General features: G+C 39.1%; 1 protein-coding gene across 1 annotated transcript in view; it reads left to right on the top strand.

Moving 5' to 3' along the window:
* Positions 1–849: 849 nt before the first annotated feature.
* Positions 850–13,075, top strand: part of CATSPERB (cation channel sperm associated auxiliary subunit beta) — a 171,534-nt gene continuing 159,308 nt past the window's right edge. Inside the window, exons 1-4 of the mRNA XM_007944535.1 lie at positions 850–928; positions 6,644–6,732; positions 8,821–8,961; positions 12,152–12,212. Coding sequence (XP_007942726.1) covers positions 850–928; positions 6,644–6,732; positions 8,821–8,961; positions 12,152–12,212 — 370 coding nt within the window. The remainder of the gene's footprint in view (positions 929–6,643; positions 6,733–8,820; positions 8,962–12,151; positions 12,213–13,075) is intronic.

Below are 13,075 nucleotides of genomic sequence, written 5' to 3'. Positions count from 1 at the left end.
GCCTTTTTACTTGTCAACCTTGGGGCTTCTCAGCCTGAGCAGCCAGCAGCTGTCTGGGTGAAGAAAAGCCTCTAGCTTCAGTGGGCCGGGAGCAGGAGGCAGAGCTGGACCCCAAGGTTGAGGGGCTTTCAGCCAGCCCCTAGAGCCTGGCACTTTGAACTTGGACTAAAAGCCTCCAAACTGTAAGAATAAACTCCTGTTTGTTAAGGCCATCCCATTTGTGGTATATTCCTGTCAGAGCGGCACTAGGGAACCAGAACACATAGACTGCTTGAAGAATGCTCCTGAGAAGCAGGAATGACAAGACTTCATTTCTCATACTCTGGTCATGTTGTCAGAAGGGGCTAGTCCCTGGAGAAGGATATTAAGCTGGATAAAGCAGGAAGAAGGTCAGCGAAAAAGGGGCAGACCTTCAACAAGACGGGTTGGCGCGGTGGCTGTGACGATGGGCTCAAGCCCGGCAGCGGTTCCCAGGATGGCGCGGGACTGGCTGGTGTTTCGTTCTGTTGTGCACAGGGTCACTATAAGCCAAATGGACTCAGCTGCACCGAACTACTACATGAGTGATCAGACCTTTCCAACAGTTGCCTACACTGAGGAAATACCTGACCCATAGCTCTTTGTCTAGTTTGCAGTAATTTAATTTATAAAGATCCTCAATACCAATTAGGGAGTAAGTGTAAAACTTGGTCAATTATTATGTTGTCTGGTTTTGTTCGTGATGCGAAGTACTTTGAACTTAAAAGGAAATGAGGATTTCTTTACTATTTTGTAGTTGTTTATAGCAAAAGAAACTGAAAAATAAGTTCAGGATAATTGAAAGGGAATCATTGTTATTTCTTCCAACAGATGGCATTTCCACTTGTATATGTGGTGATTTTGCTTTTGAACATGTTTGATTTTCCATCTGGAATACTATATAATAAAGGTACGTTTCAGATTGTCACTCCTTCGCTCTAGTTCCTTCTCAGGAGTTCTCATTTATATCCTTTCCTCATTTACACTTGAAATAGTTTTCTTTTAGGACTTCTTTATCTTTTAATTTATTCCTAGATATTATCTATTATACTGTGGACTATTAATATTTCTATTATTATCATTGTAAACCTATTTTTATTCAGTGTGTATATAGATATTTGTCTCTTGTGGATTTTAACACTTATAAGTCCTACAATGAGGGGCTCTGGTAGCACAGTGCCTAAGGCATCTGACTGCTAACCGAACAGTTAGCAATGACTGGGCAATCTACTTTCATAAAGATTTACCTCCTCAGAAACCCAGTGGGGGTCGCTGTGAGTCAGGATCAACTCGAAAACAGTGGGTTTGTTTTTTGTTTGGTTTTGGTTTAAGTCACAGAATATTTAAAGCGCATTTTAAACTTTCTGTTTTCTCTTAATTCTTTCCACCACAAATGGTTGCATGTAGTATGATTTGTACCCTGAATTACAAGGCTAGTACATTGAGATTGAAGAGAATTTTCAGAAAAATAATACAAAGATTAAATTAGCCAATAAGACTTTATGGTGAATTGAAAGTTAAGTTGCAAGATACTACGTAGAAGGGGTGCATGGGTGGGAAGGACACAGGGAAGAAGTAACTATGGGGAGGAAATGGGAAGAGAGCTGTTGCATTATGGGAAATTGCAGTCAATGTCATGAGACAAAGTGTGTGTGAACTGCTGTGTGGGAAATAAATTTGCTCTATAAACTTTCACCCAAATCACAGCAAAAATTAAAAAAGAAAAAAAGATACTGCTTCAAGTGGATAGTGCAACTTGCATTTCCAAATTCTTTAGAAAGCCTGTCTGTCAATACTGTAACAGTTTTTACAATAAATTTGCATCTTAATGATAGGTGCAATTGATTAGTTATTACTGTGGCTACAAAATTGACAATGCATTGAAAAATTGATAATGTGTTGCTGATTATAAGGAGCTCTGGTGGCACTGTGCCTAAACATTTAACTTCCAACCACAAGGTTGGTGGTTCAAACCCACCAGCTGCTCTGCAGGAGGAAGATGAGACCCTCTACTTCTGTAAAGATTTACAGTCTTTATGATGGGTGCAGAGAAGGGGTAGTCACAGGGAAGAGATGGGAGGAGTTTTTCATGGTGGGGAATTGTAACCAGGGTGTGAAACCAAACGTGCATGAACTGCTGAGAGTAAAGCAAATCTGCTTTATAAATCACCCAAATCACAATAAGATTTGTTTAAAAAAGTGTTTATGGTGGAAAAATTTGTTAAAGGAACTAAACAAATTCATATCCATCTGTACAGACTGTTCAGGTCCTGGAACATCCTTGACTGGCTCCTAGAGGATAGTAGACATTCAATAGAAAGTCATTCACTGGGTGGAGACATGGATTCAGGCCATCTTTTATTGCTAGGTCTATTACAGAATTGGAGGAGTTCTGGGATGACCCCAATTTCAGTTCCTATGTTCTACTGCAGAATATATGACACATATGTAAATATAAGATACAAGACACACAGAAAAATTTATGAAATTCAGAGAAAAAAAGGAGGATATTTCTAGCTAGAGGATCAAGGAAGACTTCATACAGAAGATAGCAGTCAATGTTGGTCCCCCAAGATGGGTAGCAGTTGGATATGCAGCTATGGGGAAGACTGGAAGGAAGGTTGGGCAATGTACTTCCATAGAGATACCACCTCAGAAACCCAAAGGGAGGGGTCGCTATGAGTCAGGACAGACACAAAGGCAGTTAGTTTGTTTTTTTTTCAGTTTGGTCCTATGAAGACATAATATCTTAGGCAAGTGAACAAGTGCTAAAGTAGGAAATCAGAGTATGTGAGGGGGCCAGTAAGTAGCTCAGCTTGACTAGAATGAGAGGATAAAGGAAGTAAAGTATTTTGGAAAAATAGAGTGGAGCATATCCTAGAGATCCCTGCGTGGCCAGCTAAGGAATTTGGGCTTAGTCTATATTCACTGGGAAGCCACTGAGGATGGTTGGGGAGAGCCATGACATATCACCGCTACAGCTGAAGAAGATGAACATGGCAGCATCGTGTAAAATGCACGGCAGGGAGGACAACCAGGGGCAGAGGGAACAGGCAGAAGACCACCACCTGAGTTTGTATCAGGTCTTCAGATTTTTTAGAAATGCACTCTATTAGTAAAAATATATTGAACTTGTTTCCACAGTATCTGCACATTTATTTATATACATGTACTCCTGTATTGATGCATTATGTACCTTACAAATCTACATTAAAAAAAAACAGGATATAAAAAGGGATGAAATACTATTCTAAACTTATTGTGAAGTATACTTATTAACAGCACAAAACTCTTTGCTCCAATTTTTTAAATTGTTACCAATTACAAGATTTTTGGTGAGAACAATGAATACATTGAAGTACGTGTTGACTTAACTAAATACACATCATGATTCCTCATTTTCAATCTCATCTACCGATTTTCTAAAGGTTTTCACTGAAAAATTTGTAGTAAGCGTCCATCTTTTCTGCATGTCAATTAGTTGCATTTTTCTGTTTTCCCATTTTGAACAAACAATTTCAAACCCCACTGAAATTCTTCTTTGGGAAGATTTCTATCTGTAAGAAAATTCGGTGTCCAAGTGTTTAAAGTGTTCAGATATGAGAAAAAATATACGCTCACAAGGCATTGTAGGAATTTAGTAAGACAAACTATAAACCCAGCGTCTGGCCCAAGTCTGTTATTCAAAAGACTTTCCTTCCTCTTAGCTTCTCTCCCATTTAAGGAGTTTATTCATTAGGCAATGGGGTGTTGGTGAAGATTTTTAAGGCGTGAAGTAATTGTGACTTTAGAATAAAATCATAGCTTTAACAAAGCAGATCTGGCAGCATTGGCAGGTATCAGCAAAATGATTGTGTCGGTTGAAAGTACTTGGAAAACTGTTTAACATTGTAACCTCTTGATTGAGATTTTAAATCATATTTGTGATACTTGCACAGATATGCTCTTTTCTTTAAAAAAAATTAATTGTGGTTTGTGTGCAAATTTACAAAGAAGATTTGTTTTACTCTCAACAGTTCATACACATTTGGTGTCACAGCCCGATTACAATCCCCAACCGTAAAAAACCCTCCTTCCCTCCCCTCCCTGTGACTGCTCCCTCCCGGCACCCTTCTTATCTGTGCTCTCCTGTCTGTCCAGCTTTCCCTCTGTGAATGCTGCCCCTCTGGTGTCTCATGGCTGATTGATCCAAGGGGTGCATCTCCCTAGGGTAGGTGGGTGCCTCACCCTGGGGTGGGTGTTCTGCTTGTAGGTCTTTCTACTGTTGGTCTGAGAGCCAGCCCGTGGAAGTGAGTCTATTTCCAGGTCCGAAGGCCATAGTCTCGGATGTTCCACCAGTCTCTATGCAACCACTAATTCTGGTCACTTTTGTGTTTTTGAATTTTGTTCCACATTTTTTCCTCCCACTCTATCCAGGATCTCCAATTTTGATGCCTTTCTGAGTGGTTGGCATTGGTAGCTGGGCACCATCCAATTCTTCTGGTCTCAGGGTCGTGAAGACTAAGGTCCTTGTGGTCCGTCAGATCTTTGGACTAATAGTTTCCAAATTACTTCACTCTTCTTTGCTTCAGATGAGAGGAGACTAATAGTTGCATCTTTTGGCTACTCAAAAGCTTTTAAGACCCCAGTTGCTACTCACCAAAGTAGGATGTAGAATCAGATTTTCATGTACTATGTTGTGCCAATTGAGCTTGCAGTCCCCCAACACTATGGTCCCAAGCCACAGGCCCATGATTCTCTCCCTTGAGGTCTTTGGTTGTCTTTGAGAAGCTACTCCAACCTTGTCCTCTGTTACTTCTGTACTGTATAGGGATATATTTGTAGCACAAGTACATATGTAAGACTCTATTCAGCCAAATCCATCCTTGGTGCTGTTCGCCTAGCCCCACCTGATCTTTGAGTTTGCCTATGAGTTTACCCATAGCCTAATGTTTGCTGCCACTGGCAATGCAGTGTTTGCACAGATATGATCTTAAGAATAGCACTGAAACTGTTACGTTTCATGTATAGGATGCACAGTATGGAGTTATAAAATAAATGGATTTTTACCTCTCATTTAAATCTGCTCTTTGGAGCTAGTTCTTCCTCTTTCCCTGAATGACTATTTCAGCAGGCCCCAGGACTTTTTGAGTTATGATTAGGTGATTGTAACAGTCCTCCAGTCATTTCAAATGATAAAAGCCTCATATTGCAACTGTTGTAATGAAAAGGTCCAAGTCCATGTAACAGTCAGAACTTACCTCTTGTTTGTTCTGTGCGGGTAGGAAACTTGCCGTTAGGAAACAGGGTTAAAATCAGCTCTTCCTTTTCCCCACCAAAATGCTTAGGTTCCTTCTCCCCATCTTGCTAACTTTGGAGTTTGACTCTTCTGCTCCAAGGTTCTGGGCAGGGAGGGAGAAGTCCATGGGAGTGGAATAGCTCTTCCTTAATTGATTCTGGGGGGAGCATTCTTGGATTCAGCAGATGTCTGAAGTGGCCTCCGGGTCTCCTGGACTCTTGCCCAAGTCCTTCAGTGCATGCCCCCCCCCCATTACATTATTAGGGTCACTCTTCTGCAGTTCTAACAGGGCACACTGCTCTGTTTTCACTGGTCATTTATTCCTTCCTCAGTTCCTAAAAATCCAACTGTTTCTTCTAGTACTTTCTACTGAAAGCTAATTGCCACTCGAGAGACCTTTGAGGACAAAACCTCAGGTGACCCTCTGCTAGTTCTTCCTCACAAGTGGCCCACATCTGGACCACAACAAGCGTTGTCGCATCTTTTGCCCCAGCAAACTTGGGTTGTGCAAAACTCCAAACATCGTCCCATTCCTATCAGCACATCTGCTGTTCTCCCCACAAATCATCTCTTGTCATTGAGATTTTTAGTCTGAGTTTGTGCCCCAAACTCTTGGGCATACATTTTACCTTTCTGAGTGGCCCCATCAAAAGCTTCTTTCCTCAGACTCCAGTAAGGAGACAAGATCCTCCTCCCCTTTTGCCAGAGGGGCCACCTTCTTTGCAGCAGCTCTCTGTCAAAACTGAAAATCTTCCCCAGTCTCCACCTCCTGACCCTTTTATGGTTCACTGAACGTGACGGGTTTAAGACCCAAGAACTGACTTTTAGCCACTTTTGAAAATTTTGCATCATGGTCCAGTGTGCGTTATATTTTATCTTAGTGCTTCAGCCAAACCTTCCTCTTTAGTGTCCTGACAGTGTATCTTAAAAAAGAAAGAAAGAAAGTAGAAGATTTAAACTTTCGATAGAATAAAACAAACCAAACTCACTGCCATGGGGTGAGTTCTAACTCATAGCGATCCCTCCTTGGGTTTCCTGGGGTGTCTCTACTGAAGTAGATTGCCTGGTCTTCCTTCTGAGGAGTGGCTGGTGGGTTTGAACAGCTAGCCTTCTAAGCTTTACTGGTTTTGTTTCTCTGGAGAACCCAGTCTAACACAGGTTAGCAGTCAAATGCCTTAGGCACGATACCACCAGAGCTCCCTATCTAGAGTAAAGAAAATTTAAAATAAATAAAATAATTTTTTTTTCTTTTAAAAATATTTTGTCTTTGTTTTTTAAATATATGGATCTTCTGAAAGAAATTCTTCTGCTGCTAACCTAAAACATATGTATTTCTGTACAATTTAGGTGAAATGACGAGATACTTTGCTTGTTCTAGCGAAGGGTTCCCCCAAAAGGATGAAATATTCAAGCTGTATCTTTCCTCAGCTCTCTTGGTAAGGTCCCATAATTGTATGTGCTACTGGCCCATGTGTAAAGGGATGGCGCTGGGCTCTGTGTTTGCAAATGCCTTCCACTCTCTTCAGCTTCGTGCGGGTGGGGGTGGGCATTCTGTATGCAGTGACGCCTGTAACAGCCCGAACCATGGCAAGCAGAAACTTGTCAGAAAAGGAAAGCTCAAATGTTTGAAACTAAAACAGATGATAGAAAAGTGGTAAGACTGCGTCTGTCAGAGGTGGAAAGCTTGAGAGATGCAGGGAAACAAGGTCGTCCTGATGAGTGGCACTCACAGGTTTCACTGCAAATTGTAATGTGTTCTGTCCTTTATAGTCCACGGATCAGGTGGAATTTATTTAGCCACTGAACAGCATGCGTGGTTTTGCAACACCCCCCGCCCCCGCCAAGCCTCCTTCTCACTTCTTTTTTCTTTTTTAAAAACTAGTTGTGAGGATTTTCAGCTTTTGTACGTGACTGATTTCTCCTTTTGCGGGTTGATAGATGTAGCTTGTTAGGGAAAGAAAGTTACCTCACCTGATCTTGGGAAAGAATCTTTTCCTATTAGAACAAGTACCACACTGCAGTTGTCACTCTAGGTAAGGAAAGATTTGATTGATTCAAATATTAGGAGACTTAACAACAACAACACAAAATGAAAAGTACTGTTAAGATAGCCACCCAGCAAAGGCCAACAAAATACAGTTAAAAAAAAAAAAGTGTATAAATTGCCCACAGATCTATGATAAATATAATAAAAACAAAGAGCAATACTCCATGAGGACAAACGGGTTTATGCCCAAATCTGCTTTCCTTTAGTCCCAGTTTCTTTTTAATACGCCAAACATATATTTCTTTCTTCTTTCACTCACATCAGTTTGAAACGCATGCCCTAAAGTCAAAAGTACCTTTCATATTTGTGACTTTATATTCTGGAAGAAGAATGGGCTTTGCAGGGAGACAGGCTTGCAGAGCTGGTGTCCAATCTTGCTCCTGCCATTAGTGCTCTGTGTGCCCTAGGAGTTACCGGAGCTCTCTGGTCTTCTGTTCTATCCTCTTGAAAGGGGAATGACAGTCCACCTTTAAAAATAGTGATGTTGCAATTGTAGTAGTGGTATTAGTACCAATAATAGCTCACCTTGTCAAGCATTTGTGTGTATCAGGCATTGTTCAAAGCGTTTTGTTCATTGTGAACTTCAATCTTCTGTGAGGTAAGTACCATTATTGTAAGTACTGCTGTGGTCTTGCCCTCACAGCCCTATTAAAAATCACACCTCCCTGTCCAGCCCCTCTGCTCCTGATCTCCCAGTCCTGTTTTTCTTCTTACACTTTATTCTTTCTTTCTTTGTTCTGTCTGTCTATCCACGTAGTCTGTCTCGTGGCCAGCCCCACTACAGTGTAAGTTCTGTGAGGGTTTGGTGGGGGGGGATTTTTGTCTTTTGTTCACTTTTGTGTCTTCAGCAACTGATTGGCAGTAAGGGCTCAGTAAATATTTTTGAAATGAATGTGCTTCTCCATTTTGTAGCTACAGATACTGAAGCTCAGGTAGGTACCTTGCCAAAAGTGACCTCAACCGTTAGAACTAAATGAGACAAAGTCTTACGATCTGTGTCATGTTGATTTTCAGTTAAAGCCACTATTATTGATGGTTGTGCTTTTATATACTTTATCAAAATAGGGAAATAGCCAATAAAATGCTGTAAAAAATGGTTTATATAATTATTTCTCTTGTTATTTAGACACAAAATAATGATTTCAATAAAATGGGAATTTTTACATGCAATAGCATGTGTTTTGATGCTTTGTTTATTAAACATTATAACTTTATACCTATTTCTGTGAGAGAAGAAAAGATTATTATAACGATTCAATTGACAGCTATTTTGACAATAAAGTAATAGGTTACTGATTTCTGAAAGGGACCATTTTAAATAGATTTTTTTTTTCTAGCCACGGTTTGGAATTATTAAAAATAACAGTCTGTAGCAGCAACTGCTTTCCACAGATTTCTCTTCATTTTTAGATTAGTAGGATATTCTTCTGTCTACCAAATTAATTGTTATTACTGGCTTTTTTCCTCTTTCCTAAAGGAAATCCGGTGTTTTTTCCAAACTGAAGATGAGGTTACTTCGAGGGAAATTCTAAGTGTGTTTACATCAGGAGGACTTGCTCCCACTTTGGAAATCATAAATAGTACCTATACTGGCATCTTCCACTTTAATTTAACTTTGGTAATTGCATTTTATTTTATTCAGTGATATGTTATTAATAAGAAGAATACTCTTCCTTATGTTGTTGTTGTTGTTATGGGTGGAGATTATCGAACAGTATCATTAATATCACACGTAAGTAAAATTTTGCTGAAGATAATTCAAAAACTAGCTAGATGAGGAATAAGGAAAACCAAGGAAGAATTGATTCATTTGAATTATGATGTTGGCAAAGAATATTGAAAATACCACGGACCACCAGAATAACAAGCAAACCTGTCTTGGAAAAAGTACAGCTGGAGAGCTCCTTAGAAATAAAAATGGTCAGACTTGATCACATGTGTTTTGGTCATGTCGTTAGAAGGGACCATTCCTTGGAGAATGATATCATGCTTAGTAAAGGGAAAGGGTCAGTGAAAAGGGGGAAGTCCCTCAATAGCTGGTTTGACACGGTGGCTGCAGTGATGGCCTCTAACATAGCAAAGGTTGTGAGGATGGTGCAGGACAGGGCAGTGTTTTGTTCTGTTGTACACAGGGTTGCTATGAGTTGGAACTGACTCGATGGCACCTAACAGCAATTTAGTTCCACCAACCTTGCTGAACTTTCTAATGAATGCAGCTGCTTCTCTTATGAAGGTACTGCATTGGTTAGTTAACTCCACAATAATATTAAATTATCATTGTAGGAAAGTCATTCCTGACCTTAATAAAAATACTTTCAGGATTTCCTCATTAAGTGTACTGTTGAATTGTGAGCTGTTTATTAGATTTTATGTTAAGAAAATTTCATCTATTTCAATTTTTAAGAGAAAATTGAATGTTGGATTTTATCTGATGCCTTTTCAGGATCTGTATAATTATAAATGGTTTTTCTCTTTTGATCATCAATATTGTTAATGATTTAAAAGATTTTAAAACTAAAACTATGCTTTCTTTCCTTAACTTAGTCAGATATGATAAGGTCATCTTGAATTCTACTTGCTAAACTTTTATTGACAGCTTTTGCATCTGTATTAACAGATAGAATTGTTCATACACAGTCTATTGAATGTGTATTGTTGTCTTCTTTTCCATACCCTCCCGACCCATTCTGGGGTTATCTACCCCATAAAGGTGTGTATAAGCAATAGTAAGAAGAGAGAGCTGTGCTAACAAAACACCTCTGTGTATGTTTTCCTCTCTTTTCATTATAATGTTAGAGTCTGGGGAATGAAAACAGTTACCAGGGCAACCGGGAATGTATCATGTGCAAATCACCCTTAGTTGGATATTGCACTCCATTTGATAAAACTTTACCTGGTCATCAGTTCATATTGTTGGTATTCACAGAATAACAATAACTATGATAGCAACTATAGGAACAGCTACCATATAGTTAGTGCCAAACACTGTTCTTAGAGCTGAATCTGATTTCATTTAATCTTCATAATAACCCTAGGGAGTAGGTAGTATTGTTATTCCCACTTTACAAACGAAGAAGATGAGGTACACAGAGGTTAAGGTACCTGTGAAGTGTCATCTGTAAGACATTTGGCTGCTAACCAGAAGGTAGACAGTTCAAACCCACAAACTGCTCTGCAGGAGGAAGATGAGGCAATCTATTTCCGTAAAGATTTAGAGCCTTGGAAACCCAATGGGGGGTCACTACAAGGTGGAATCAACTCATCAGCAGGGGTGGAAATGTCACATAGCTAAGATTAGATTAAGCAAGATTTAAACCCAGGCACTCTGATCTCAGAATCTGAATTCTACACCACACTCTATTTTTCCTTTGTACTTGCCCTGTCTTTTCATAAAGTCCCAGTGACCCGTACAAATGCCCTGCATTCACTGACCTCACACATTCTATTTCCATCAATTGACATTGATGTGTCAATTTCCTCAAATTCATCCTGCTGCCCTGACATCTGCTATGTATCAGCTACACAGGAACATTGAAGGAATCTTCTCATTTCCTTCATTCCACCCTCCCAGTGGTCTGGTATCTACTCATCCCTTAACTGTTCATGCTTGTTAATACTATTACACTTTAGCTAATACTTAGGGAGCATGAACAGGAGTAAAGTGCCGAATATAAATGACTTTTAAATTTTGACTTAATTTTGTTATTCTTGAGTATTTTCTCCTTTTCTTTCATTGCTTAGTGAAGTAAATGTGTTTATCCAATCTGTTAAGTCTAGGAAATGAACAATAAATTAATAGAATCCATGTGATTTTGGCAACTAGCAAGTATAAAACTATTATATGTGGAGACTGTGTAGAAGAGTGAAGCAGAAGAGACTGAGTAGGGATTGGTCCAAATCACAGAAAGCTGGGGCATTGCCAGTGTATCGGACCATCAAAACCCTCTTGCCATTTCTGGTGTTACAAACCATCACTGAAGTGAGCATTTGGACTTTCATCAGGAGAGGATCCCATTCAATACCAGAAAATCATTCCCTTGCCTCTTCCAAGTGTATACAATGTTCTGGCATGCATTTTGCTAACCGCTTCATATCGACTCCACTTTCTTTTTTTTTTTTTTTTCTCCCACATTAATTGATTCTGGGAGCCCTGGTGGCATAGTGCCTATGGCATTGACTGCTAACTAGAAGGCTGGCGGTTCAAACCCACCAGCCACTCCTCGGAAGGAAGACAGGGCAATCTATTTCCGTAGTGATACTGCCTCAGAAACCCAAGGAGGGGTCGCTATGAGTCAGATCTGACTCGAAGGCAGTTAGTTTGGTTTTTGGTTAAATTGATTCTGCTACACTTCTTCTGGTCTGTTTGAAATTTGTCATCATCTTCTATTACATCTATCTTTGAAAGATAGCCCACGGCTTTCTGGAATAACATAGGGCTATAAGTAAAAAAAAGAGCTGTGGTGGCGTAGTGCCTAAGGCATTTGACTGCTAACCAGAAGGTTGGCGGTTCAAACCCACCAGCCACTCTGCAGAAGGAAGCCTAGGCAGTCTACTTCCATAAAGATTTACCACTTCGGAAACCCAAAGGGAGTCACTATGAGTTGGAACTGACACGATGGCAGTGGGTTCGGTTTTGGAGTTTATAAGAAAAAACGACATTGGCCGTAAAACAAGACAAGTTATCCAAAGATATGTGACATAATAATTGGATGTTTTTGTCAAATCTTCTTTTTAAAAAAATGTAGAATGACACAAGCTTTGCTATAAGTGCAGTAAAACATTGTTTTCTGATTTCTTCTTTATTCAAGTTCAGTGATCAGGTTTACTGGGTAATTAATATCCCTAGAGAAAACATCACCAAAAACACAGGTAAGAGTGATCTAAATTAATTATTTTACCTTTAAGTCTGAGTTGCCAGATACAGCAAATGAAAAAAAATATTAAGAAATTATTTGTTCCATGTAATATTATCCTGTGTACATGTCTCATGTAATATTTTGGGCATACTCATATTATAAAAAAAATATTTATCTTAAATTCAGTTTTTTACTGAACAGCATGCACTTTACCAGACAACCCTAGTATAGGTATATGTTTCTGACATGTATAATACTTTTATCATTCTTTATTTAAATTAAATTCATTTTATACAATTTGGAAATGATAGTATTGAAAAATAAGGGTACTACTTGAGCTTACTGTAACTGAATCATTAATCTTAAAATTTTCCAGACTATAAAATATATTATTTTACTGTGGACTCTACTGGTTAAGTGTTGTGTGACAGCCTAGCTCTATATGCTACTGTAAATACCCACATGGAAAGAGAGGAAAGTAAAATGCCAGGAGTTGTAAGTATTGAGCTAGTGGGTTGAGCTGGTATATCATCAGGCATGACATTCATCCTCATAGTTAAAGACATTTGTTTAATACATTAGATACAAGAAATATAAACCAACCTCACTTCATTTAAGGAAAAAGAAGGGAAATGTATTCTTGTCATAGAACCCAAAGATAAAAATGCAGCCAAAGCATAGGAATGTATTAGAAGGAAAAAAATGAAAAACCATCAGGAAAAAATCCTTTCCTGTGCTTTATTGAGTATGCAAAGGCATTCAACTGTGTGGATCATAAAAAATTATTGATAATATTGTGAAGAACGGAAATTCCAGAACACTTCATTGTGCTTACAAGAAAACTGTACATAGACCAAGAGGCACTCATTCAAACAG

Source organism: Orycteropus afer, unplaced genomic scaffold, assembly GCF_000298275.1.
Source record: "Orycteropus afer afer isolate SDZICR_OR568_19922 unplaced genomic scaffold, OryAfe1.0 scaffold00127, whole genome shotgun sequence".
NCBI classification, from domain to species: Eukaryota; Metazoa; Chordata; class Mammalia; order Tubulidentata; family Orycteropodidae; genus Orycteropus; species Orycteropus afer.
Note: the sequence above shows the minus strand (reverse complement) of the source record. Positions and strands in the feature narration are given on the sequence as shown.